General features: G+C 45.7%; 2 protein-coding genes across 3 annotated transcripts in view; one reads left to right on the top strand and one right to left on the bottom strand.

Moving 5' to 3' along the window:
- SRPK3 (SRSF protein kinase 3) overlaps nt 1-1,344 on the bottom strand; it is an 83,606-nt gene extending 82,262 nt beyond the window's left edge. The window contains exon 1 of the mRNA XM_063936718.1: nt 1,008-1,344. Coding sequence (XP_063792788.1) covers nt 1,008-1,338 — 331 coding nt within the window. The 5' untranslated portion in view covers nt 1,339-1,344. The remainder of the gene's footprint in view (nt 1-1,007) is intronic.
- Nucleotides 1-26,495, top strand: part of LOC134948626 (glucose-1-phosphate thymidylyltransferase-like) — a 118,159-nt gene that overhangs the window by 36,090 nt on the left and 55,574 nt on the right. The window lies entirely within an intron of this gene.

Here is a 26,495-nt window from a genome sequence, read left to right as displayed (position 1 = left end):
GGCATACACACTTGCTGAGAAAGTGAACGACGTCGCTCAGCAAGGGAGAAAATGAGCGACGCTGTTCATTTTATCAGCAAGTGTGTATGCACCTTTACACACATATGCGCTGGGAAAATGGGTTACTAAAAGTATAGACGGGTTTTATTCATTTTCCCTCTGCATTCTGTTCTATTACCTATACAATCTATTTTACTCTGTAACATGCAGGCTGTGCCACACTGTACAATATTAAATACGAGCGAGCCCAGAAGAAACTAACCATTCGGCCTATACATTGCATGCATGCTCTGCAGGCCTTAGTTAGCAGCTGAAATGCCCATAAACAACCCATGGGTGTGAATGAGCCTGTATAGAGATCATACTGTATCGAACAGCACTTAAACTCAGAGACACAGGGCACCGGTAATAAGACGCTGTCAGCCATCTCAGTATATAAAATAGGCCTAAATATCCTGGTGTACATTAAATGGAAAAAGCAAAAGCAAGATATTGATCAAATCACACGTGGCCTTCCTTCAGGCATATTTCTAAGCCAGAATTAAAATTGATTTGAGAAATGAGTCTGTATTATACAAAGTGCATCTACCATTCTGTGGGCTGGCAAATACTGCAACAAATGGTTACTATAGCTCTAAAAATACACATATCAGTACGGTGGGGGGAACTATACATTACACACGTTCCAAATGTTAGTCCTATGCATTTATATGAATTTATATTCTGCATACAGTCATAATAATAAATATAATACAGAGACTATCCCAGTTACTGCAGCAGCATTACATATATACAGGCTAACAGTATATAGCAGTATACAGGGTATAGCTCTTCAGTCTGTCACTCAGTATTGGTTTCCAGACAGGGACAGCTGTTAGTAATAGGTTTGTATTCTGTAAATACCCCTAAAAGAACCAGAAGTCCCAGGTGCTTATAGGAAACCCACTGTATGCCGCCCTCCCCATCCCAACCCTTCCAGGGGACATGTCATGTTTTGGGGTCCTCACCTTTCTTGGAGCTCATGCCAGAGTTGGAGAGGCAATGGGGAGGAGAGGAGGCATAATGAGAGAGGAGAGACAGGGGGGCAGGGGGGCAGAGGGGAGGGAGAGAGACAGCTGCGAGCAGGGTTGCTGAGAGATAAGAGACAGCTGCAGAAGGAAGGAGGAGAGGTCGCAGAGTGTACACACAGGGAGAGAGACAGTGAGGGATGCGAGCACGCTCAGCGCAGGGCGAGACGCTTGATGGCAGCAGGAGAAGGGAGAGGAGAGATGCTGAGTACGAGAGACAGCCGCCGGGCGCAGGCAGAGAGAGTGTCAGGGAGGAGAGAGACCGTGTCATAGGCAGCAGCGGAGGAGGAGCAGAGTGTCACTGACTGAGATGGGAGGAGGAGGGATCTGTGTGTGTGAGGATGCCGGGGATATGGCCATACACAGACCACATGGGTGTACATACATCTTCTGCTATAGTTACATGCTGTCAGTCACTGGCCTAGCTAGCTCTACATATATGCCTGGATATGCAGAACTGAGGGGAGATGCTTATCAATCAAACCTTCTGCAGAGTGGAGAGGTTTCCCATAGCAACCAATCACCTAGCTAATATTTATCAAGTACATGCTATAAAATGATAGAAGCTGATTTAGTTGCTATGGCCAACTCCACTTGTCCAGTTTGATACAAAACAGTTGCCCTTAATGCTGAAGGAGAGGTGAAAATGTAAAGCTTTGTTTACAACAAGAATATGAATATAAGTCTTTATAACCCATCCTATTAACAACTGTATTCATTTTAAATAAAAGTGAATGGTAAACTACTTTACTGTACTTACGTGCGTGTAGTTTTGTATTGTCACCACAAGAGCCTTGCACAGCAGTCAGCTCTCAACTTGATCCTATCATTTCAAACTCTTCGTTCTATGAACAACTAATTAGTGATACCCTGTTATCTGTTATCATGCAGCACAGCGAAAGGTAAAGCTGGGTACACACTGGACGATCCCTGATCGTGGCCTATGGCACGACCAACGGAACGATATGTCGGTTGGCTGTGCGCACTGAACGATATAGTGCACGATCACGCGTTATCTCGTTTTGTGGCCACATCTAGTAGCATGATGTTAAAGATACTATCAGATCTACCTGCAGTGCAGGCAGATCAGAAGACACGATGAGCGACCAGCCAGAGCGCGCCATAGTCTGTACACACTGGACGATGTGTGCGATATGTTGGTCCGATCAGCAAGAACGGGCGACAGATCGCCTAGTGTGTACGCAGCTTAATACTCCTTTCAGACATGAGACACGGAAATTTGCTGGAAAATTCACGGGTCTCAGCTTGACCCCAGTAATGAGCAGTGTTGGCGACCCAGGACTTCATCCCAGGTAGCTTGCATTCACACTTAACAAAATGGCGAGTTGATGCGCATTCATGTGCAAAAACCTGGGATTTTTATATAAGTGTGAAAGGGGTGTAAGGGGAAAGCTTGAGGATCAATACAGTTCTAATATGTCATTGAGAAATGCATTAGATAAAATAAGCCTTGAAAATGTAAACACGGTCAAACTCGGGCGAGAGCTTCCAAACAATTCTATTGTCAAGGTGAGTTTTCAGTTCTGGGTGGAATAACATAAAACTAGAGATGAGCGGGTTCGGTTTTACTCGGATTTACCCGAATCTCCTTATTGGCTCACGGACGTCACGTGTTTTGGTTAGCCAATAAGAAAATTCCAGAAAAAAAGAACCTGCGCTAATTCTGACGTTAAGAACCGAGTAAATCCGAAACAGCTCATCTCTACATAAGACCAACCTTGTCCCAACATTACACCTACTGTACCTGGGGTCTGATGTTCATTCTGACTTACTTATGCCATTCACCAGATAACCTGATTGCCAGGCTCAGAGCTGGATAATCCATTAGGCAACCTAGACTTGCTGAAGACACAATTGGCATGTAGTTTTTGCTTTGGTTCTTAGCAAACAAGGGGAGTAAGGGTCTCCAAACCAGCATCTTGCCTAGTGCTGGATAGGGTTTTACTATGGAAGCCCATAGGAAAACGATGGCTGTCAACCATCAAAGGGGGTAATTCTGACCCAATCGCACACTGCGCTTCCTCACAGCCACGCAATTGGGTTGGAACTGCGCATGCGCAGCGGCCGCATTGCACAGGCATGTCGTTGCCCGGCAATGGCTGTCGCCAGGCAGCAACGCCGCTAGCGAAGAAAGCGGTCGCAACGGCGACCGCAAGAAGACTGACGGAAGGAAGGCGGAACCGGGCGGCAACTCACCGTTTTCAGGGAGTGGTGAGTCCAACGGAGGCGTGTCCAGGCATTTGGAGGGCGGATGTCTGCCGTCAATTCCGGGACCTGCGTCGCTGGATCGATCACACAGGGTAAGTAACTCTTACCCTGGTCTTCTTTACAGGAAACTTTTTTTGCATAGCAGGGCTGCACAAGCGTTCGCAGCCCTGCTATGCAGAAATACGCTCCCCCATAGGCGGAGTCTGGTTGATCGCACGGACAGGAAATAATCTTTTTTTTTTTTCATAAATTAACCAGTTCACAGTGTACGTGTCAAAGCATCTAATGTGATCATAAAACAATTAAATCTGTATTTAAATCTTCATTTAAAATTGGTCAAGTTGCATAATAAATCTAGGGTCTTTAACTATTATGGCTGGCAGGGCATGCTGTCCAGTGACGTATCTATATTAGGTGCAGGGTTTGGGGTACACACAGGATATGGGGGCACACACCGCACACCCTGCACCCAATTCTTCAATATTCACATATCCAGCGGAGGCAGCCAAAACACCAGGAAAATGGAATGGCGCCTTTTGTGCATGTGAAGTAAAGAAATCACTAGGAAAATGTCGCCATGCCATCTCCCCGTAGACCTGTGCTTGTGTAATGCACTGCCCAGCTGTCTGCTAGAGAACCAGAGGTTTTAACGGTGAATGTGAAAATAAATGGGTACTAGGAGATATGGAGGCAACTACAACTTGTAAGAAACTGGATTTATAACTTGGATGATGCTAAATGTCGAAGCGAGTAACAAAATTCATAGTCTGTGCCACACACCATATACTACTTATTATTATTAGTATTATTATTATTATTATTATTATTATTATTATCCTTTATTTATATGGCGCCACAAGAGTTCTGCAGCGCCCAATTACAGAGTACATAAATAATCAAACAGGAAAACAGCAACTTACAGTTGAAGACAATATAGGACAATACAGGGTAAATAAACATAGTTACATCAGCAGATGACACTGGAATAAGTATCAGGTGGCAGAAGACTGCTGGAGTTGATGCAGTTGAAGATCATTAAAGTAAGAGAAAGGATAAGCACATGAGGGAAGATGGCCCTACTCGTGAGAGCTTACATTCTAAAGGGGAGGGGTAGACAGACAGGGGTGAGACAGATGGGGTACATAGAGAGCGTGGAACACAGGGTTAGGATGAGATTTGGCTGGGGGTTTGGTGAAGAAGTGGGTCTTGAGAGACCATTTGAAGTTTTGTAGAGAGGTGGAGAGTCTGAGGGGGAGAGGTAGGGAATTCCAGAGAATTGGAGCAGCACATGAAAAATCTTGGAGATAGGAGTGGGAGGAAGTAATCAGAAGACAGGAGAGTCGGCGTGCAGTAGCAGAGCGAAGAGGATGGGTGGGAGTGTAAGGGGAGATAAAATCAGAGATGTAAATGGGAGAGGAGTGGGTGAGGGCTTTGTAAGCGAGTGTGAGAAGCTTGAAATGGATTCTGAAAGGGAAGGGGAGCCAGTGAAGGTCTTGTAGGAGAGGAGAGGTGGACGTAGTGCGTTTGGTGAGGAAAATGAGCCGGGCAGCAGCATTGAGGATAGATTGGAGTGGAGAGAGGTGTTTGTCAGGAATGCCAGTTAGAAGGAGATTACAGTAGTCCAGTCTGGAGATGACCAGTTAGTGGATAAGAGTCTTAGTAGCATCTTGGGTCAGAAAGGGTCTGATCCTGGAAATATTTTTTAGATGAAAACGGCAGGTTTGTGAGAGGTGCTGAATGTGTGAGTTGAAAGAGAGGGAGGAGTCAAGGATTACTCCAAGACATCGCACTTAGGGGCTAGAGGAGATAGTAGTGGCATCAACAGATAATGAGATTGTGAGAGGTGAGCTTATGCGGGAGGGTGGGAAGATAATCAGATAAGTCTTAGACATGTTAAGTTTAAGAAAGCGCTGGGACATCCAAACAGAGAGCAGAGAGACAGTTGGAGATTCAAGTGAGGAGAGCAGGGGAGAGGAAAGATAGATTTGAGTGTCATCAGCATAGAGATGATATTGGAAATCAAAAGAGCTAATGAGCTTACCTAGTGAGGATGTATAGAGAGAGAAAAGAAGAGGACCAAGGACAGAACCTTGGGGTACACCTACAGTTAGTGGAAGTGATGGGGAGGTGAAGTCATGAGAGGAGACAGAGAATGAACGGTCAGAGAGGTAAGAAGAAAGCCAAGAGAGGGCAGTATCACGCAGACCAATGGAGTGAAGGATTTGCAGTAGGAGAGGATGGTCCACAGTGTCAAAAGCAGCAGAGAGATCAAGAAGAATAAGTAGAGAGTAGTGGCCCTTAGATTTAGCAGCATGGAGGTCATTGCAGACTTTTGTAAGGGCAGTTTCAGTGGAGTGGAGAGGACGGAAGCCAGACTGGAATGGGTCAAGCAGCGAGTGTAAAGAAAGAAAGGAAGTAAGGCGGTTGTAGACAATACGCTCAAGGAGCTTGGAGGCAAAAGTTAGAAGAAAGATGGGTAGTTGGAGAGAGTGTTTGGATAAAGTGTAGGTTTATTAAGAATAGGAGAGATGAGTGCATGCTTGAAGGCAGAGGGGACAGTGCCTGATGAGAGGGAGAGATTGAGAAGATGGGCAAGATGGGAACAGGCAGAAGGAGAGAGGTAGCGAAGGAGGTGGGAGGGTATAGGGTCAAGAGGGGAGGTGGTAAGGGGAGAGGAACGAATGAGGGGCATGACTTCCTCACCAGATGCATGGGAGAAAGATGTAAGAGTTGGTGAGAGGGATGGGGAGGGGTGGTAAGTTATGGGAGGAGGCTGGTTGCTGATGGTCTGGAGTCAATTTTGGATGTGAAGTAAGTGGCAAAGTCAAGAGCAGAGAATGAGGAAGGGAGACGAGGTGGAGGTGGGCAGAGGAGTGAGTTGGGAGTGGCAAAGAGGCGCTGGGGGTTGGAAGACTGGGAGGAGATGAGGTTCTTGAAGTATGACTGTTTAGCAAGGGAAAGGGCAGCACTGAAGGATGAGAGCATAAGTTTGAAATGGAGGAAGTCTGCCTTAGAGCGTGATTTCCTCCAGTGTCGCTCAGCAGTACGTGAGCATTTTTGCAGATATCTGGTGCATTTGGTGTGCCAGGGTTGAGGTGTTAATTTGCGAGGGTGAATAGTGGTTGGTGGAGCAACAGAGTCAAGAACAGAAGTAAGGGATGCATTGTATATGGAAGTGGCTTGTTCAGGGCATGAGAGAGAGAATAGGAGAGAGAAGTGAGTCAAACAGGGAGGAAAGGAATGTAGTGTCAATAGCCTCAATGTTACGCTTAGTGATGGTAGACTTAGGAGGTAGAGATGGGGAAGCAGAGAGAGTTAAAGGAGAGCAGGCGGTGGTCAGAGAGGGGAAATGGGGAGTTGGAGAAATCAGAAATATCACAACCGCGAGTGAAGACAAGATCCAGTGAGCTCCCATTCACATGGGAGGGTGAGGAGGTCCACTGGGAGAGACCAAGTGAAGAGGTGAGGTTAAGGAGTTTAGAGGCAGGGGATTGTGTGGGAATAGCGATAGGGATGTTGAAATCACCTAGGATAATGGAGGAAATGTCAGAAGAGAGGAAGTGAGGAAGCCAGGAAGCAAAGTTGTCGATGAATTTGGAGGCAATGCCAGGGGGGCGGTAAATGACAGCTACTCTAAGATGAACTGGTTGGAAGAGGCGTATAGCATGGACCTCAAATGTAGAAAATGTAAGGGATGGTTCTGGTGGTATGAATTGGTAGGAGTAACTAGAAGGTAAAAGGATCCCAACACCGCCCCCATGGCGACCCCCAGGTCGGGGTGTGTGTGAGAATGTGAGGTCCCCAGCAGAGACAGAAGCAGGAGAAGTAGTGTCAGAGGGCGTAATCCAGGTTTCAATAATGGCTAGGAGATGCAGGGAGTTGGAAATGAAAAGGTCATGAGTGGGGACCAGTTTGTTACAAACAGATCTGGCATTCCAGTGGGCACAGGATAGGGGGTATGAGTTTGTGGGAGAGATGTGAATGAGATTATCAGGGTTGCTGTAGCGATGAGGTGAGATTCACTTTGAGGGCAGGGCTGAAGAGAGAGTAGTGATGGTGTGGGTGCCTGAGCTAGGAGGGGAAACTGCAGGAGGTGGGCAGGAGGGGAGTTCAGTGTGATGTGGATGGGGGTGTGGGGAGATTACAGGGAAGGGAGGGAGGGAGCAGGGCTGAGTTGTGGGGTAGCAGGACCATGGAGCAGAGGTGAATGAAAGTGGGGTAACAGGAAATGAGGGGGAAGGAAACAGAGGGATGGAGGGGAGACAGAGGAGGGGAGAGAGGAAGAGGTGTAGGAGACTGGGGGGAAGGATAGAGGTATGACCAGGGGGCAAGATACATAGATTCTTAGATTCACTGTAAACAACCATGTGGGTTAACATCACAGACTATCACTTATCATCCATCTCACCAATTCTAACTCCTTTTCCCCCTACATCTGGAGATTAAATAATGTCCCTCATCCAGGCCCCCCCTTCCACCCCCCCCCCTTTACTCTAGCACCTCCCACCTTCACTGCTACCTCTCTTCTTCTGCCAGTTCCCACCTTGCTCACCTCCTCAATCTCTCCCTCTTATCAGACACTGTCCCCTCCGCTTTCAAACATGCCCCTGTCTCCCCATTCTTAAAAAAAAAAAACGTACCCTTGATCCTAACACTCTCTCCTACTACTGACCCATCTCTCTCCTCCCTTTTGCATTCTGACTTCTTGAGCGTATTGTCTACAACTATCTTACTGCCTTTCTTTCCTCACACTCCCTGCTACTCCCATTTCAGTTTGGCATTCGTCTTCATCACTCCACTGAAACTGCCCTCATCAAAGTCTGTAATGACCTCCTTGCTGCCAAATCCAAGGGCCACTACTCTCTGCTCATTCTCCTCAAATCTCTCCTGCTTTTGACACTGTGGACCACCCTCTCCTCCTGCAAATCCTTCACGCTCTTGGTCTGTGTGATACTGCCCTCTCCTGGCTGTCCTCCTATCTCTTTAACTGTTCATTCTCTGTCTCCCCCCCCCCCCCCCCCCCATTTCCACTAACAGTAGGATCCCCCAAGGGTCTGTTCTTGAACCTCTCCTCTTCTCCCTCTATACATCCTCTTTAGGAGGACTCCAATATCATCTTTGTGCTGATGATACTCAGATCTAGTTCTCTTCCCATGACCTATCCCCCTCTCTCCTCACTCATATTTCTGTTTCTCTGTTATCTCTTCCTGGATGTCCCAGCGCTTTCTTAAACTTAACATGTCTTAGACTGAGCTGGTCATCTTCCCACCCTCCCGCATAACCTCACCTCCCACAATTTAATTATCTATTGACTGTACAACCATATCCTCTAGCACCCAAATGCACTGTCTTGGAGTTATTCTTAACTCCTCCCTCTCATTCAAACCACACATTCAGTACCTTTTGCAGTCCTGCCATTTCCATCTCAAAAATATTTCCAGGATCAGACCTTTTCTCACCCAAGTTTCTACCAAGACCCTTATCCACTCACTGGTCTTCTTCAGATTGGACTACTGTAATCTCCACCTATCCGGCCTCCCTGACAAACACCTCTCTCCACACAAATCTGTTCTCAATGCTGCTGTCTGGCTCATCTTCCTCTCCAAATGTACTACGTCCACCTCTCCTCTCTTACAAGCCCTACACTGGTTCCCCTTCCCCTTCAGAATCCAATTCAAGCTTCTCACACTCACTTACAAAGTCCTCACCCATTCCTCTCCCAATTATATCTTCCTTCACACTCCCACCCGCCCTCTTCGCTCCACAAATGCTTGCCGCCTCTCCTGCCTACTGATTGCTTCCTCCCACCTCCCAGATTTTGCACGTGCTGCTCCCTATCTCTGGAATCCTGTCCCTCTACTTATCAGACTCTCCACCTCTCCACAAACTTCAAATGGGCCCACTTCTTCATCAAACCCAGCCATCTCTCATCCTGTTATGCACACCAGTGCCTGCAGGAAAGTACTGGTGTCAGAACTGTTATGCACTCCAGTGCCTGCAGGAATGTACTGGTGTTTGAACTGTTATGCAAAACAAATGGACTCACAGACAGACTGGGGAATATGACATAACGTACACAGAAGGTGATAGGGTAACAAAATACACACAAAGTGAACAGAGAAGCCCAGAGGCTAAGGAACTGGGTATCTCCCTTGTATTAGAACTGCTCAGATGGGAAAAGCAAGATGTTGTGTTTTAATACGTAGAGAACCCGAAATGCTGTTGCTAAGGGCAACAGCAAAACCCTAAAGGGTTACCAACGGGTGTGGCAGTAAACTCCTTGGTCAGAGATGGAATGATAGACACAAGGAGAGTCTCCACAATCCTAATTCTCACTTGCAGTGCACAGGTTCAGCTTACTGCCACTAAACTGACCCCTGACACCTAGCACAGTGAGACAGGATTAGACAGGCAAGTCTTAGAATACAGCCGCAATCTTGCTAAATTCACAGAGTAGTAACAGAACCCCAGCAAGCTAAACGACTGACTCCAGTCTTACTGCTAGGTCTGGATTGGCAGAGTGTAATACCAAATCCCCAGGCCTATTTGCAGTAAGCAACAAACAAATACAAAGCTACACAGTACTGGCTAACTTTCAGGAACTGACTAACCAACAAAGATTCAGCAGCATCTGCTTACCCTGAGAAGAGGCCTTATAAAGCAGGTGCTGTCCACGCCCCACTCAGACCTCACAGACTGTGAGCACAAAAACCAGCACCGGATCCCCTGCCGTGCACAGAGCCTATAACCACTGCACAGCAAAAGACCCGAACCGGAGTATCAGCAGCGCTCAGGTTACTCCGCTAGCACTTGTCTCCCGGTTGCCATGACGACGTGGCAGCACAGGGCAGGAGACCCTAACACATCCTAACTAGAGATGTGCGCCGGCCCAAATCTTGGGTTTTAGATTTTGATTTTGGATTTGTATCTCCTTCATGTTTTTGATCTGTATTGGTTATGCCAAAACCACCCTTGCGGTTTTTGGTTTTGGATGTTTGTTTTTTAATCATAAAAACAGCTAAAATTTCAGAATGTGACCTGTTTTTGTTCCTACAGTATTATTAACCTTAAAACCATTCATTTACAGTCAATATTGTTTTCATCCAGCGTTGGATCTTGCAGGTTTTGGATTCCATATAAGGAAGCCGTAGCCGAGACTCAGCACAATTTCACTCCCTTTCTGCCAGGATACCTGCAATAAAGTGGAAATATGTTAAATTAATACAAAAATTTGTTGTGTCAAAAACATACATATTTACATGTTGATGGCACATACCTTGTGTAAAGCTGGCTGAGGCAACCTGAGGCACTCCACCCGTTGTTGCCAAACTTCTCCAACAGACGGATCCTTCTCCAGATCAAACATAACTTTCAGAAATTGATCCTACCTTGATTTTTTGAGTGGAAAGCGCTAAGAAATATTAATAGTGGTATATAAAACTAAAACAATAGAGATTACATGAATATATAAACAGCGGTACCTGTGAAAAAAGAAAAAATGTTAGTAAAATAATGTTTACACTCTTTTGAGTGAAATGGTAAGGAGTGGCCCGTGCAGATGTTATAAGTCCCGGTTGTCCTACCTGTCCCTGCGCTATGATGTTCCGGAGCTGCTGTTGAGCACAGCGGCTCTGATCCTGAGTGCAGCGGATGGTAAGGATTGATGGCGCTGAGTCCCGCTGCGTCCAGCGGGGCTGTGTGCGGGGCTGTGTGCGCGCTGATGTTCTCCGGCTTCCGTGACCGCTGCTGACAGCGGATGGTGTTACGGCCGATGTCCTGGCCTTGCAGTGGGCTTGCTTTCTCCTTAGTGGACGGTCTCCAACGCGTTTCATGCGGTTTGCACTTACCTTGAGGATGAAAATAATCTGTACAGATGATTACAGCATTAAAAATATGTTTTGTACAATATATATTTTTCATTGTTTGTACTGTGGTCAAAATTGCCTGGAAATGCCTGGAAATTAATGTTACTGGGGTTAATAATACTTTAGGGACAAAAGTGACTTTAGCTTTTTTTTTGTAATTTTTTTTTTTTTTTAAATAATATGAAACCAAAATCAGCAGAAATGGTCTGACACAGTTCTTTATCAATAACTAGATCAGGGGCCCAAGGGAGGTAGAGTATGTATATAGTGGAAGGAAGGAAGGATTGATTAATGATTTAATTTGTTTGATTAAAAAAAAAGTTAAATTAATAATTGGGGGCATAGACAACAATTTTTATTGGTTATTGAACTAATCTGACTTTTACTAATCTTACTTTTACTTTCACTTTTTCTTTGATTAAGCCATCTATGCCCTTGGGTATCGGCCTTAGTAGACGATACTGACGGACTTCTATCATCATGACTGGTGGCAGCACCTTCAGTTCTAGTATGTGCTTCCTGCTCTCCTCTCAATTGTTCGTCCTCCATATCAACAAATACGAACCAAGTGGAGTATAGCACACACCACAATTTGTACAAAGAATGTACCACCTACAGTGCCACAATATGTGTACGAGTCATGGATAATAATCTAACATTACAGTTTACTTTGACCTACAGTGTCACACAACACAATACATGTATGAGTACGAAATAAAATATTACTGTGGTACCACCTTCACCCACAGTGTAGCACAATATGTGTATATGTACTAAATAATAATATACTGCGGTCTGACTGGCAGTGTCACAGTATTTACGAAAATAAAGTAAAACTTAAATAGTACACTGGGCTACAGCACAAATTTTTGTTATAATTATATATTAGGAATTTAAGCTTTTATTATTTTAATTTTACACTGGGGTGGAACCCCTGGATGGACGGACAGAGTACCCCTGTGCAGACACAGCAGCCCCTGGATATATACCGGAGTACAGCTCAAAAAAAAAAAAAATATTTTTATTTTAAAGTAATAAAATATTAGATTTATTTTTTAAACAGTGGGGCAGAGCCCCTGGATAGATGGACAGAGTACCCCTATACAAACACAGCAGCTCCTGGATATATACTGTGGTACAGCACAAAAATATACTATATATACAATTTTTATTTTAAATTAATATTTTATTTTAATTTTAACACTGGGGCAGAGCCCCTGGATGTATGGACAGATCACCCCTAGGTGGACAGAGCACCCCTGGAGGACACAGCAGTCCCTTGTCAGATAAAACAGACAGAAAGAGCACCCCTGGACTAATACTGATGAGACGCAGAGCCCCTGGGTGTACCTAGATATTGGGTTTTTAATTAACACTGAGGCAGAGCCCCTGGATGTATGGACAGGTCACCCCTAGGTGGACAGAGCACACCTTGTCAGATACAGCAGACTACAGACAGAGAACCCCAGGACTGATACACCAGTCCCACAACAGGCACCAGCCCCACTCCCCACAACCCAGCACTGAGACGGACACGTCCGTTCAGTACACTCTTCACAGCTGGAGTGAAAATGGTGCCGATCACCAGGACCCATGGCCGGATCCAAGCAGGGGCGACAGGGGCGCTCGTCCAGGGTCCCCACCACATCAGGAGCCCCAACACTGTCCACCTGAGTTGCGCATGCCGCCGGCACTGAAATCAGAGAACAGCATGATTCTGTTGTGTCTCCAATTTCCCCAGTATATACCGCTGAGGTGCTGCTGCAGACTGCAGCCAGAGAGTGAGGCTGCCAAAGCGGGGTATACGTCCCTGGATGCAAACACACACCGGCACCACCAGCGGGACTCCGGATGTGTGGCACCCTTCCCCAGCAGCGGCCAGGCCACGCACTGCCCGGGCAGATCTCCTCCGTTCTATACAGTGCGTGCACCCTCACATTGCACTCCATCACTCACATAGCAGGAGAAGAGGCCAGCGCAGCTCTGCTCTAACAATTACCTCAGACTCCAACAGCCAGTAAGTGAGTGATAAAGCTGAATATTTATCTTATTTAAAACCCTTTAAGAGGTCTAAGAACACTGTACGCTATTGACGTATGGAGTACCGTAAGGGTACGCACGTTGCGTAACAATCGCTTAGCCGTGGTCGAGACGCTCAAGCGTCACGTTCGCTCACGGCCAAGAGATCACAGGCAGGCACGCTATTGGCTGCTGACTAACGTAATGGTTCGCTATAGCGTAGCGGACGCTCGGGACCACGAGGAGGTCACCAGCGGCGCAGACGCTCACAATGTTAAACCTTTATATCTAAACCATAAACAATGTAATATGCAGTAAAACCTTAGTGTAGAGATAGGGTGTAGATGCAACACAGTGTAACCTTATTAACTTAAAAGCTGTTCGAGCGTCACCGACGCTCTGAGAATACTTAACACTATAAGAAATACACAACTACCGGGCTTAGGGTCTAACGCCTTATATGAATGTTATACTTGAAAAAGAATAATACAGTACAAGTCATACACTACAATATAACATAGACTAACTAACCAGATAACTACACAGGAAATACAATACAATACTATTACGTTTAAGGGAAATACGAGAGAAAGAGGAGAAGAGAGAGAGAGAGAGAGATATGAGAGAGAGAGATATATGGCTCACAATAACAAGAAAGACAATATGATTGCGGAGAAAACTTACGCACAAAGGGGAACGATCGCATGCGCCTCTGGACATCCAGCTCCCGATTATCAGCAATGAGAACCGTTGAAGAGAGTGAGCTGGATGTGATCGGCTTGTCTATTTATGCCCCACACACAATACAATTCAATGGTCCCTACAATCTCATTGTTCATTGGACACAGGAATTTGTCTTCGCACTATAACAAAAGGTCATAGGTTGATTCATACAGGTGGGCTGTGACAATTTCCAACTGCTCAGGTGGGTGGGAAACTAGGTTTCCCGCCGCATGGATAAGTAAGTGCAAATAATAGTAAATGGACATAAACTTCTTATGTCCATAACTATTCGCACGAGCGATTAATTCGCTTCAAACCAACACCGGAATATTGCTAATTAAATACTCTTCCGATGGATACTAAACACCACTGTATAATCCCTGTCTGACCCTTTGTATCAAACAAAGAGGGATCTCTCCGTCCATGAACATGCTACATTAACTAAACTTTCAGAATCTATCAAAGGGACCGTGATCTACAAAATACATTATAAAGTGAAAATATGTAACGATTGAGTCGCACGCTACGAACACATAAACTCTACCGTAAATGCACATACCGTGCGCCTGCGGGTGCCCGCAACAGCGAGTATGCGCACGCACGGGAGAGCGCACGCATGCGCAGCGCGGACCTGTATGAGGTGCAAATATGGCAGTGTGCATCGTGATATTTTTCTGACTTTGACAGTCCACCCTTTGGCAGTCAACAATAACTGCCACTTCCTAAAACATTTCAAAACGAGAAAAATATATGTCAGGGGTTAATACATTTCCATGGTTGGGTAAGGGGGGAGAGAGGAGAAGGTGTGAAGAGGGTATGACCTAGTGAGATAGTAGAAGCATGTGTGTATGAATCCATGTTTGGGGGGTCATGTATCATCGTGCCGTACGTGTTGTACATCAAGCTTCGAGGTATTGCGAAGTATACATTTGAATTCCTTCTTATCCCGCGGTGCGGGTCTGTGGATGGGCTGTCAAACTTTACCGAGCTCTTTTCGGATTTTGGTTGCAACAAAATGGGGGAGCACATTTTAGTTGATGATACATGAATGGGGGAATATGTGATTGCTGATATCTGTGCCTGTATTCCCTATCGACTATGTGTGTCATTACCTGAAGGTTGTAGAGATGAAGAAAAAGAACACTTATGGTAAATGCAGTGGTATTCTATGTCAGGTTAATGAACATTTGTCGGTTGAAGTCTTGTTCGGTGTCTGTTGAATGCCGTCTTCTTTGTGCTTTTGCCCAAAAGGTGCAAGCAAAAAGCTTTGTCAATGTCCATAGACTTACAAAAGTGTTGGGCTAGCGTAATTTTTAAATTTCTAGGGAAACTGGGGGTCTATGGCATAGTTCATCAAATATCTGTGTATTAGGTTGTCAAAACTTCTTCTTTAATCCATCAGTTGTCTGTATACAGGATCATCAAATTCCTCGTCCAAGTGGGTCTTTTTACCTTGGAGAAAACGGAAAAACAGGTGAAAGAAACGGACCGTATAATCGCATTTTCATCACATTATTGTTTCTACCGTTGGGTCATAAATCAAATCCATTGGAATTACAATTTCCTCACTCCTTAGACTCATTACCCTGGTACTACGTTTGCACTTCATTAAAGCCTGACCGCATCTAAATATCAAGCCAATGGATATGACAACACCTAAGATACATAGAAGAAACTTCCCAACATCCATTATGACTCCTTGAGCCCATTCTCCTAAACCAGAGAACCAATTTCGCGGGTTCAACCATGACACCCAACCAGTCAGCTCATTACCCACAGCAGCAAGAGTGAGATTGTGTCTCCTGCGAAATTCCCATTTTAATTGGAGAATATCGTCCATCTTTTGGTCTATGACCTCGACCGGGTCCTCGGTACTATTCGTTATATATGTGCAGCATTTCACGCCGTACTGCGTTGCCAGTGTGACACAATATCCGCCTGTCACTGCCGTGAGATAATTGAGAACCATTCTATGCTGTACCAGTTCTGTTTTATAAGCTTGAAGTTCTCTTCCAGTATACCTAAACGTGTCATCATACATTTCAGTGATATTGTCTAACAAATTTGCGAGCGCAGATATGTATTTATAATTCAACACTCCTCTGGCGGTGCGAGTGAAATCTAACGCGATTAGAAACTGAATCCCGGTGGATTCATGGATCATGTCAGAGGCCGGATGCTCTGTTCTTTCTATCAGGTGCCGTTTAACTACGTGCTCGTAATGAGTATGAGTATAAGGAGCTTGGGCAACACGGTGTATATCTTTAATTTTGGCATGTGATACAGTCATTACTTCAGGCAGTACTTTTCCAATATAACACAATCCTTCAGAGTTTGGGGCAAGCCACTTATACGCCTTCCTCCCGCATATGAAATATGCATCATCGGGGAGAACATATGGGACGGAGTAGGACATAACCATATTACACATCTTCCATGTGAAATCTCCTACCCCTAATTCTCCCATCTGTCTAGTACACGTATCAGTTTGTACGATATGTGCACAGTATCCTGGTGATACTTCTCCAACTCTCGTAATCCTACTTCCTAGGGTATACCTATATCGGAAAGATTTTTCTCTACTGGCTATGTGGCGTATAAGTTCTGTATCTGTCGGCATTCTATCTGCCCTATATGAAAAGGTCATGGTTTGGTTGCTCCATGACACTTCCCAATTTCCCGGCTTTCGGGGATTGGTAATGTTAAAACATATTAGGGATCTATCCACATGATATTGGTGGAGCTTCAAACTAGGAGGACTGGAGATATTAAACCTCCTGTCCACCGGTCTCCCACCCTTTAGCTCAAGTACCTCCCCTACCGTTAAAGGAAATGGTACTAGTCCTGATTTGCTATGACCTTGAGGTACTTGAGAGCATACCCAACAATCTGTTTGATTTAACACACTACCCACTAAGGAGTGATAGTCACTCAATGGATGCCGGTCCATGTGGATATTAAAACTGGATTGGCATTTCTTAATGCACCCATCCTCAACTACATTGTCACAAAGCCTACAGATACAGTTCTCTTTTCAGCTAACAATCCTTCACAATGTTTACAAATAACATGGCTGCTAGATCGTTTCCGGTACTCGCCTTTGCTTGGTGATTGTGTTGCTATTGGAAATTTACACCTCCGTCTCAGTCATCAGAACCTTTCTGGATCCTTTCTCGACCTCACTGGTACTCTCGCCGGAACAGACTGCTCTGGTCAACATCATGGTCAACAGGAAAATCCGTATCACAGTCTCTTGGGGCAAGTCCATCTTACAGGAGGAGAAAAGGAGAAATGTGTAATGGGGGTATAGGAAAACAGTTTGAGGGGGAGAGAAACTTGTTACGATAATTAGTTCTCTCGTCTTGTTGTTCTTCTTGTTCTGCTGTCATCTCAAAGGTGCTGTCTCTCAGTCTTCCAAACGAACATTCTGGTGATGCAATATTCCTTCCCAACCAGCGATCTTTCTGTAAGGAGCAAAATAAGAATTTACTTACCGATAATTCTATTTCTCGGAGTCCGTAGTGGATGCTGGGGTTCCTGAAAGGACCATGGGGAATAGCGGCTCCGCAGGAGACAGGGCACAAAAAAGTAAAGCTTTTACCAGATCAGGTGGTGTGCACTGGCTCCTCCCCCCATGACCCTCCTCCAGACTCCAGTTAGGTACTGTGCCCGGACGAGCGTACACAATAAGGGAGGCAATTTGAATCCCGGGTAAGACTCATACCAGCCACACCAATCACACCGTACAACTTGTGACCTAAACCCAGTTAACAGTATGATAACAGAAAGAGCCTCTTAAAGATGGCTCCTTAACAATATAACCCGAATTTGTTAACAATAACTATGTACAGTATTGCAGATAATCCGCACTTGGGATGGGCGCCCAGCATCCACTACGGACTCCGAGAAATAGAATTATCGGTAAGTAAATTCTTATTTTCTCTATCGTCCTAAGTGGATGCTGGGGTTCCTGAAAGGACCATGGGGATTATACCAAAGCTCCCAAACGGGCGGGAGAGTGCGGATGACTCTGCAGCACCGAATGAGAGAATTCCAAGTCCTCTTTTGCCAGGGTATCAAATTTGTAGAATTTTACAAACGTGTTTTCCCCCGACCACGTAGCTGCTCGGCAGAATTGTAATGCCGAGACCCCTCGGGCAGCCGCCCAAGATGAGCCCACCTTCCTTGTGGAATGGGCCTTAACAGATTTAGGCTGTGGCAGGCCTGCCACAGAATGAGCAAGTTGAATTGTGTTACAAATCCAACGAGCAATCGTCTGCTTAGAAGCAGGGGCACCCAACTTGTTGGGTGCATATAGTATCAACAGCGAGTCAGATTTTCTGACTTCAGCCGTCCTTGAAATGTATATTTTTAAGGCTCTGACAACGTCCAACAACTTGGAGTCCTCCAAGTCGCCAGTGGCCGCAGGCACCACAATAGGTTGGTTCAGGTGAAACGCTGATACCACCTTAGGGAGAAAATGCGGACGAGTCCTCAGTTCTGCCCTATCCGAATGGAAGATTAGATAAGGGCTTTTATAAGATAAAGCCGCCAATTCAGATACTCTCCTGGCGGAAGCCAGGGCCAGTAACATAGTCACTTTCCATGTGAGATATTTAAAATCCACCTTTTTCAATGGTTCAAACCAATGGGATTTGAGGAAATCTAAAACTACATTTAGATCCCACGGTGCCACCGGAGGCACCACAGGAGGCTGTATATGCAGTACTCCTTTAACAAAAGTCTGTACCTCAGGAACTGAGGCCAATTCTTTTTGGAAGAATATTGACAGGGCCGAAATTTGAACCTTAATAGATCTCAATTTGAGACCCATAGACAATCCTGATTGTAGGAAATGTAGGAAACGACCCAGTTGAAATTCCTCCGTCGGAACACTCCGATCCTCGCACCACGCGACATATTTTCGCCAAATGCGGTGATAATGTTTCGCGGTGACTTCCTTCCTTGCCTTAATCAAGGTAGGAATGACTTCTTCTGGAATGCCTTTCCCTTTTAGGATCTGGCGTTCAACCGCCATGCCGTCAAACGCAGCCGCGGTAAGTCTTGAAAGAGACAGGGACCCTGTTGTAGCAGGTCCCTTCTCAGAAGTAGAGGGCACGGGTCGTCCGTGACCAACTCTTGAAGTTCCGGGTACCAAGTCCTTCTTGGCCAATCCGGAGCCACTAGTATTGTTCTTACTCCTCCTCACCGTATAATCTTCAATACCTTTGGTATGAGAGGCAGAGGAGGAAACACATATACTGATTTGTACACCCAAGGTGTTACCAGTGCGTCCACAGCTATTGCCTGTGGATCTCTTGACCTGGCGCAATACTTGTCCAGTTTCTTGTTGAGGCGAGACGCCATCATGTCTACCATTGGTCTTTCCCAACAGTTTATTAGCATGTGGAAGACTTCTGGATGAAGACCCCCCTCTCCCGGGTGAATATCGTGTCTGCTGAGGAAGTCTGCTTCCCAGTTGTCCACGCCCGGGAAGAACACTGCTGACAGTGCTATTACGTGATTCTCCGCCCAGCGAAGAATCTTGGCAGCTTCTGCCATTGCACTCCTGCTTCTTGTGCCGCCCTGTCTGTTTACATGGGCGACCGCCGTGATGTTGTCCGACTGAATCAACACCGGTTTTCCTTGCAGGAGTGGTTCCGCCTGGCTTAGAGCATTTTAGATTGCTCTTAGTACCAGAATGTTTATGTGAAGAGACTTTTCCAGGTTCGTCCATACCCCCTGGAAGTTTCTTCCTTGTGTGACTGCTCCCCAACCTCTCAGGCTGGCGTCCGTGGTCACCAGGATCAAATCCTGTATGCCGAATCTGCGGCCCTCCAATAGATGAGCCTTTTGCAACCACCACAGAAGATATACCCTTGTCCTTGGCGACAGGGTTATTCGCAGGTGCATCTGAGGATGCGACCCTGACCATTTGTCCAACAGATCCCTTTGGAAAATTCTTGCATGGAATCTGCCGAATGGAATTGCTTCGTAAAAAGCCACCATTTTTTCCAGGACTCTTGTGCATTGATGTACAGACACCTTTCCTGGTTTTAGGAGGTTCCTGACAGGTCGGATAACTCCTTGGCTTTTTCCTCGGGAAGAAAAACCTTTTTCTGAACCGTGTCCAGAATCATCCCTAGGAACAGCAGACGTATCGTCGGAAAACAGCTGCGATTCTTGGAATATTTAGAATCCAGTCGTGCCGTCGAAGAACTACTTTAGATAGTGCTCTTCCGACCTCCAACTGTTCTCTGGAACTTGCCCTTTTTAGGTCGTGCAAGTAAGGGATAATTTAGATGCCTTTTTTCTTTGAAGAAACATCTTTTCGGCCATTACCTTGGTAAAAAGGCCCGGGGTGCCGTGGATAATTCAAACGGCATCGTCTGAAACTGATATTGACAGTTCTGTACCACGAACCAGAGGTACCCTTGATGAGAAGGACAAAATTTGGACATGGAGGTAATCCTTGATGTCCAGGGACACCATATAGTCCCCTTTTTTCCGGTTCGCTATCACTGCTCTGAGTGACTTTATCTCGATTTGAACCTTTTATGTAAGTGTTCAAAACATTTTAGATTTAGACTATGTGTCACCAAGCCGTCTGGCTTCAGTACCACAATATAGTGTGGAAAAATAATACCCTTTTCCTTGTCGTAGGAGGGGTACTTTGATTATCACCTGCTGGATATACAGCTTGTGAATTGTTTCCAATGCTGCCTCCCTGTCGGAGGGAGCCGTTGGTAAAGCAGACTTCAGGAACCTGCGAGGAGAAGATGTCTCGACTCTCCAATCTTTACCCCTGGGATAATACTCGTACGATCTAGGGGTCAACTTGCGAGTGATCCCACTGCGCCCTGAGACTCTTGAGACTACCCCCCCACCTTGAGTCCGCTTGCACGGCCCCAGCGTCATGCTGAGGACTTGGCAGACGCGGTGGAGGGCTTCTTTTCCTGGGAAAGGGCTGCCTGCTGCAGTCTACTTCCCTTACCTCTATGTCTGGGCAGATATGACTGGCCTTTTGCCTGCATGCCCTCATGGGAAAGGAAAGATTGAGGCTGAAAAGACGGTGTCTTTTTTAGCTGAGATGTAACTTGGGGTAAAAAAGGTTGGATTTCCCAGCTGTTGCTGTGGTCCCCAGGTCCGATGGACCGACCCCCAAATAACTCCTTCCCTTTATACAGCAATACTTCCATCTGCCGTATGGGATCTGTATCACCTGACCACTGTCGTGTCCCTGACATCTTCTGGGAGATATGGACAACGCACTTATCTTGATGCCAGAGAGCAAATATCCCTCTGTGCATCTCACATACATATATATAGAATGCATCCTATTAAATGCTCTACATGAATAAAATATTTTCAGTCAGGGAATCCGACCAAGCCAACCCAGCACTGCATCTCCAGGCTGATGGCGATCGCTGGTCGCAGTATAACCACCGTATGTGTGTATATACTTTTTAGGATATTTTTCCAGCTTCCTATCAGCTGGCTCCTTGAGGGCGGCCGTATCTGGAGACGGTAACGCCACTTGATAAGCGTGTGAGCGCCTTATCACCCTAAGGGGTGTTTCCCAACGTACCCTAATTTCTGGCGGGAAAGGGTATAACGCCAATATTTGCTATCGGGGTAACCCTACGCATCATCACACACTTCATTTTATTTTATCTGATTCAGGAAAAACTACAGGTAGTTTTTTCACTCCCACATAATACCCTTTCTTGTGGTACTTGTAGTATCAGAAACACGTAACACCTCCTTCATTGCCCTTAACGTGTGGCCCTAATGAGAAATACGTTTGTTTATTCACCGTCGACACTGTATTCAGTGTCCGTGTCTGTGTCTGTGTCGACCGACTGAGGTAAATGGGCGTTTTTAAAACCCCTGACGGTGTTTCTGAGACGCCTGGACCGGTCCTAATAGATTGTCGGCCGTCTCATGTCGTCAACCGACCTTGCAGCGTGTTGACATTCTCACGTAATTCTCTAAATAAGCCATCCATTCCGGTGTCGACTCCCTAGAGAGTGACATCACCATTACAGGCAATTTCTCCGCCTCCTCACCAACATCGTCCTCATACATGTCGACACACACGTACCGACACACAGCACACACACCGGGAATGCTCTGACAGAGGACAGGACCCACTAGCCCTTTGGGGAGACAGAGGGAGAGTCTGCCAGCACACACCAAAAACGCTATAATTATATAGGGACAACCTTGTATAAGTGTTTCTCCCTTATAGCATCTTTTATATATATACAATATCGCCAAAATCAGTGCCCCCCCTCTCTGTTTTAACCCTGTTTCTGTAGTGCAGTGCAGGGGAGAGCCTGGGAGCCTTCTCTCCAGCTTTTCTGTGAGAGAAAATGGCGCTGTGTGCTGAGGAGATAGGCCCCGCCCCTTTTTCGGCGGGCTCGTCTCCCGCTATTTTTGAAGTTAGGCAGGGGTTAAATATCTCCATATAGCCTCTGTGGGCTATATGTGAGGTATTTTTTGCCTCTAATAAGGTTTTTATTTGCCTCTCAGAGCGCCCCCCCCAGCGCTCTGCACCCTCAGTGACTGTTGTGTGAAGTGTGCTGAGAGGAAAATGGCGCACAGCTGCAGTGCTGTGCGCTACCTTTATGAAGACTCAGGAGTCTTCAGCCGCCGATTTTGGACCTCTTCTCTCTTCAGCGTCTGCAAGGGGGCCGGCGGCGCGGCTCCGGTGACCATCCAGGCTGTACCTGTGATCGTCCCTCTGGAGCTAGTGTCCAGTAGCCAAGCAGCAAATCCACTCTGCACGCAGGTGAGTTCACTACTTCTCCCCTAAGTCCCTCGTTGCAGTGATCCTGTTGCCAGCAGGACTCACTGTAAAGTAAAAAACCTAAGCTAAACTTTCTCTAAGCAGCTCTTTAGGAGAGCCACCTAGATTGCACCCTTCTCGTTCGGGCACAAAATCTAACTGGAGTCTGGAGGAGGGTCATGGGGGGAGGAGCCAGTGCACACCACCTGATCTGGTAAAAGCTTTACTTTTTTGTGCCCTGTCTCCTGCGGAGCCGCTATTCCCCATGGTCCTTTCAGGAACCCCAGCATCCACTTAGGACGATAGAGAAATCTTGCATTACCATTTGTCTAACTGATGTGTGACATACCATCTTTAAAACATGAAAACATGAGTGAGAAGAGAGAGAAAACAAAAAAAAACAAAGAAAGAGAGAACAATTCATATGCATATATATTACATAAATCAACAATAAACAACAACAGGAAAAAAAACATTTTTCAAACACTTTAAAATATTGTCAGATCATCAGGCTGTCATATCTACATGTCCAATGGTTTCCTTGCGCAGTCCCTCCCACCAGCACCTCCATACTCCACCCTCTGTATCTGGCCAGGATACATTGATGCGGATAGGTCATGCTGGGGTTTGGTAGACTTCTGCAAAGACCAAACAGATATGCAATGTTTGAGTCCTACCAATAATCGTCAGAGATGGGGAGAGAAAAAGAAACATTTCACAAATACATTTACAACGTTTCACCCGGTCATTCCTGTGTCTTCAGGGAATGACCTCCCAATTTGTTAACTGTTACCTCAGGCTTACCATCAATCCTAATAATCACCTTTCCTGACTATATATTATGGGTGTGGCCCAAAATTCTTCCTATATGATCCCTGGTTACAATTTGGTGTGTCCTAACTTTTGCTCATTTTCATGTCTAGGGGGTCTGACTTTATGTGGGCTGTTACAGTTACTGGCATAATGCCCTTCTCTTTTACAAAGGTAACAAACCCTGGGTTTCCTCCAAGTGTCAATGACCTGAGGTCTTGGTTGATTTGATGCCTCCTCAAACGCTCGGATGCTCATCACCATCAACCGCTTTCCCTGTACTTCCCTGTTTCCTTGGGCATCATGGTTATGTTGTTGTCTAGGGGGCTGATGTGACTTTTGTCTACTTCCTGATCTACAATCTCTTGCAAAGTGTCCCTTTTTACGACAATGGTAACAGATTTCCACATTTGAATTTCTCGCAGGGGTTTGGGGCTTATGCTGGAGTGGTCTTGTGGTTAGGGCCTGTATACTTGTGGCCATTAACTTATCACTTTGTGACTCCCTGTGTCTGGTGATATTTCGATCATGATCAATAGCGGCCTCTCTTAATGCGGCCACTGAGATATTTCTCCAGTTTGGGTTGGTGGTCTGTACCCTTGTTCTCAATACCTCCTTTAAACCATTCATTAATACCTTAACCGCTATTTCTCTATGCTGTGCGCATGTTTTGATGTCTGTGATCCCAGTGTTCCTAGCCATTACTTGCAGTGCTCGATTGAAATAATTGGAAATACTTTCCCTTTCGTTTTGTCTTATGGAGAAAATTTCATTCCACTTGACAACGGCAGGGAAATATACTTCCAACTGTCGGTTAATCTGCTTAATACATCCCTGATTGTGTTCCTCCGTTTGAGGTACTTCTGTGTCTAATTGACAATCAGTAATAAATTTCGCAGAGTCAACACCGGAGGGCAAACATGCCCTCTGCACTGTCCGCCACTCTTTGTTGGTGGGTTCTGTTGAGTTTCCTAGTTCTTTAATGAACCTTTGACATGCGACTAGATTTTTCCTAGGATCAGGAAATTCAGACATAATTGATCTCAATTCGGTCCGGGACCATGGACAGCGCATTGCACTGTCCTGGACGGGAATGGTTCCCTGATCGTCAGTCTTCCCATTGGGGACTGTGATCACCCTGACAGGACTAAACTCAATTACATCACCTTGTTTTGGTCTTACAATATGGGGTACATTTGTTTGTGCGTGATATAAAACATTGTACGTACCTGTGGACACGACCTCACCTGACCCTCCGTTAGGGGGTTTGATTATTGCCTTTACCGATTTGGTCGCGTCCACCTGGATGTCTTGTGTGATGGCTGCTGGAAGAGGTGCCGACATCGTGTTGGGTTCACTTCCTTGCTCGTATTCCTGAGGGAAGTTTGACATGGGGTGCGACTTGCACAGGTTAACATTTGTAATTTTTACATTTTCACTTTCATAAACATTATTACATTTTACACTTTCATTCTTAATACAGTTACTAAGTGCATTTTTATCGTACACCATTGTGCCTTTCTCCGCAACCATAATCCTCTCCATTGCCATATCTCTCCTCCCAAGATGAGAGTCAGATATGTCAGTTAACTCTCTTTGCATTTCACTTTCCTGTTGCCATAATTTTAAACAATCATAATGTTTGATCCGTCTCTTTGCTGGTTTAATAAGACCTATCCTTCTCCTTAGATTTAGTAACACTTCTGGGCTAAAGCTACCTATTCTTGGGAATTTCTCCCCGTCATGTACAGTCATTCTTTCCCATTCATCACATAAAACCTCTGTGTGTGAACCGTATTTTTCACACATTACATACCTTGCCGACCCGATTGGTCGGTTTACTAAATCAACCCGAACCGAGGTTGATCGCCCCCCACCTGAACAACTGGCCCCCATAACTTGCAGGTGTTGCTTTTCTTCAGCGAACCCTTACAAAAACCAAGATGTCCGGGGCAGGCTGGCGGTGAAGTTTACCGAGTACTCCACTCACTTCTCGCCCACGTTGGCCAGTAACACAATCACTGTATCCAGAGCTGTTGTACCCAACCTAGGGCCCCTGTGAACCTTTATTTACTGGGGCGCGTTCCCCAGCAAGTATCGGTTGTTGGATAGTTCCTGAGTGACCAGCGAACTTCCCTTAAAATAAAAAAAATTAACAAATCACGTTAAAATGTACAAATAGCGTTTATGACCTTCGTACACAAATGGTACCGGTCAGGTTTACTAATGCACACAATTACGTGCGGTACAATCGTTCAGCACATAAGCAACTAATCTTATGTGCGGAGCGACCAGTGGAATCGAAAATTACTGCTGCGAATTTCTTCAGCCAGAGCTTTATGGCCTATATGGGTTCCGCACCAACCCTTCTTGGTGTTGTGCTACTCGTCTCTATAGCGGACTTCTTAGTCTGCTGTAACTGGACCTCCTGGTCTGTTCTGGACCTCTATGGTCTGTGCTACAGTATGACCTCCTGGTCTGCCTCCCTAGCCACCATGCACGTCACTTACATGTATGTACCTCCACGAGAACTCGATACTTTTCTTGTGGTTCAACTTTAAAATTGTATAATTGCAAACACTCACTCACCACATGTACACTTTTGTTTCTATTTCTGCGCAGAAATTTTCTTTAAACCAGATGTGTTGTAAATTTGGAGAAGGATCTGTTAATATAAATTTCGGATATTAAAATAGATTTGCGCTATATATCGCCTGTTGCGCTATTTATCGCCTGTTGCGCTATTTATCGCCTGTTAAAAATCAACACTATCGTGTGACTTGAGTTACGTGGGCGTACCCAGACGCTCCGTTGCGTAATTTATGCTGCGTGCGTCGGCCTTTGCGTACGCGAGTCTCAGCCCTTTGTTAGAGACACGTGTACACAAAGCCAATGTCCACCGTAACACAACTAACACGTTTATCAATGTAGATGATCCTCGATCATCTACCGAGCACCACACCAATCTCTCCTTGTACCTTTAGGTAGAGT

The sequence above is a fragment of the Pseudophryne corroboree genome, chromosome 8 (assembly GCF_028390025.1).
Source record: "Pseudophryne corroboree isolate aPseCor3 chromosome 8, aPseCor3.hap2, whole genome shotgun sequence".
Classification (NCBI taxonomy): domain Eukaryota; kingdom Metazoa; phylum Chordata; class Amphibia; order Anura; family Myobatrachidae; genus Pseudophryne; species Pseudophryne corroboree.
Note: the sequence above shows the minus strand (reverse complement) of the source record. Positions and strands in the feature narration are given on the sequence as shown.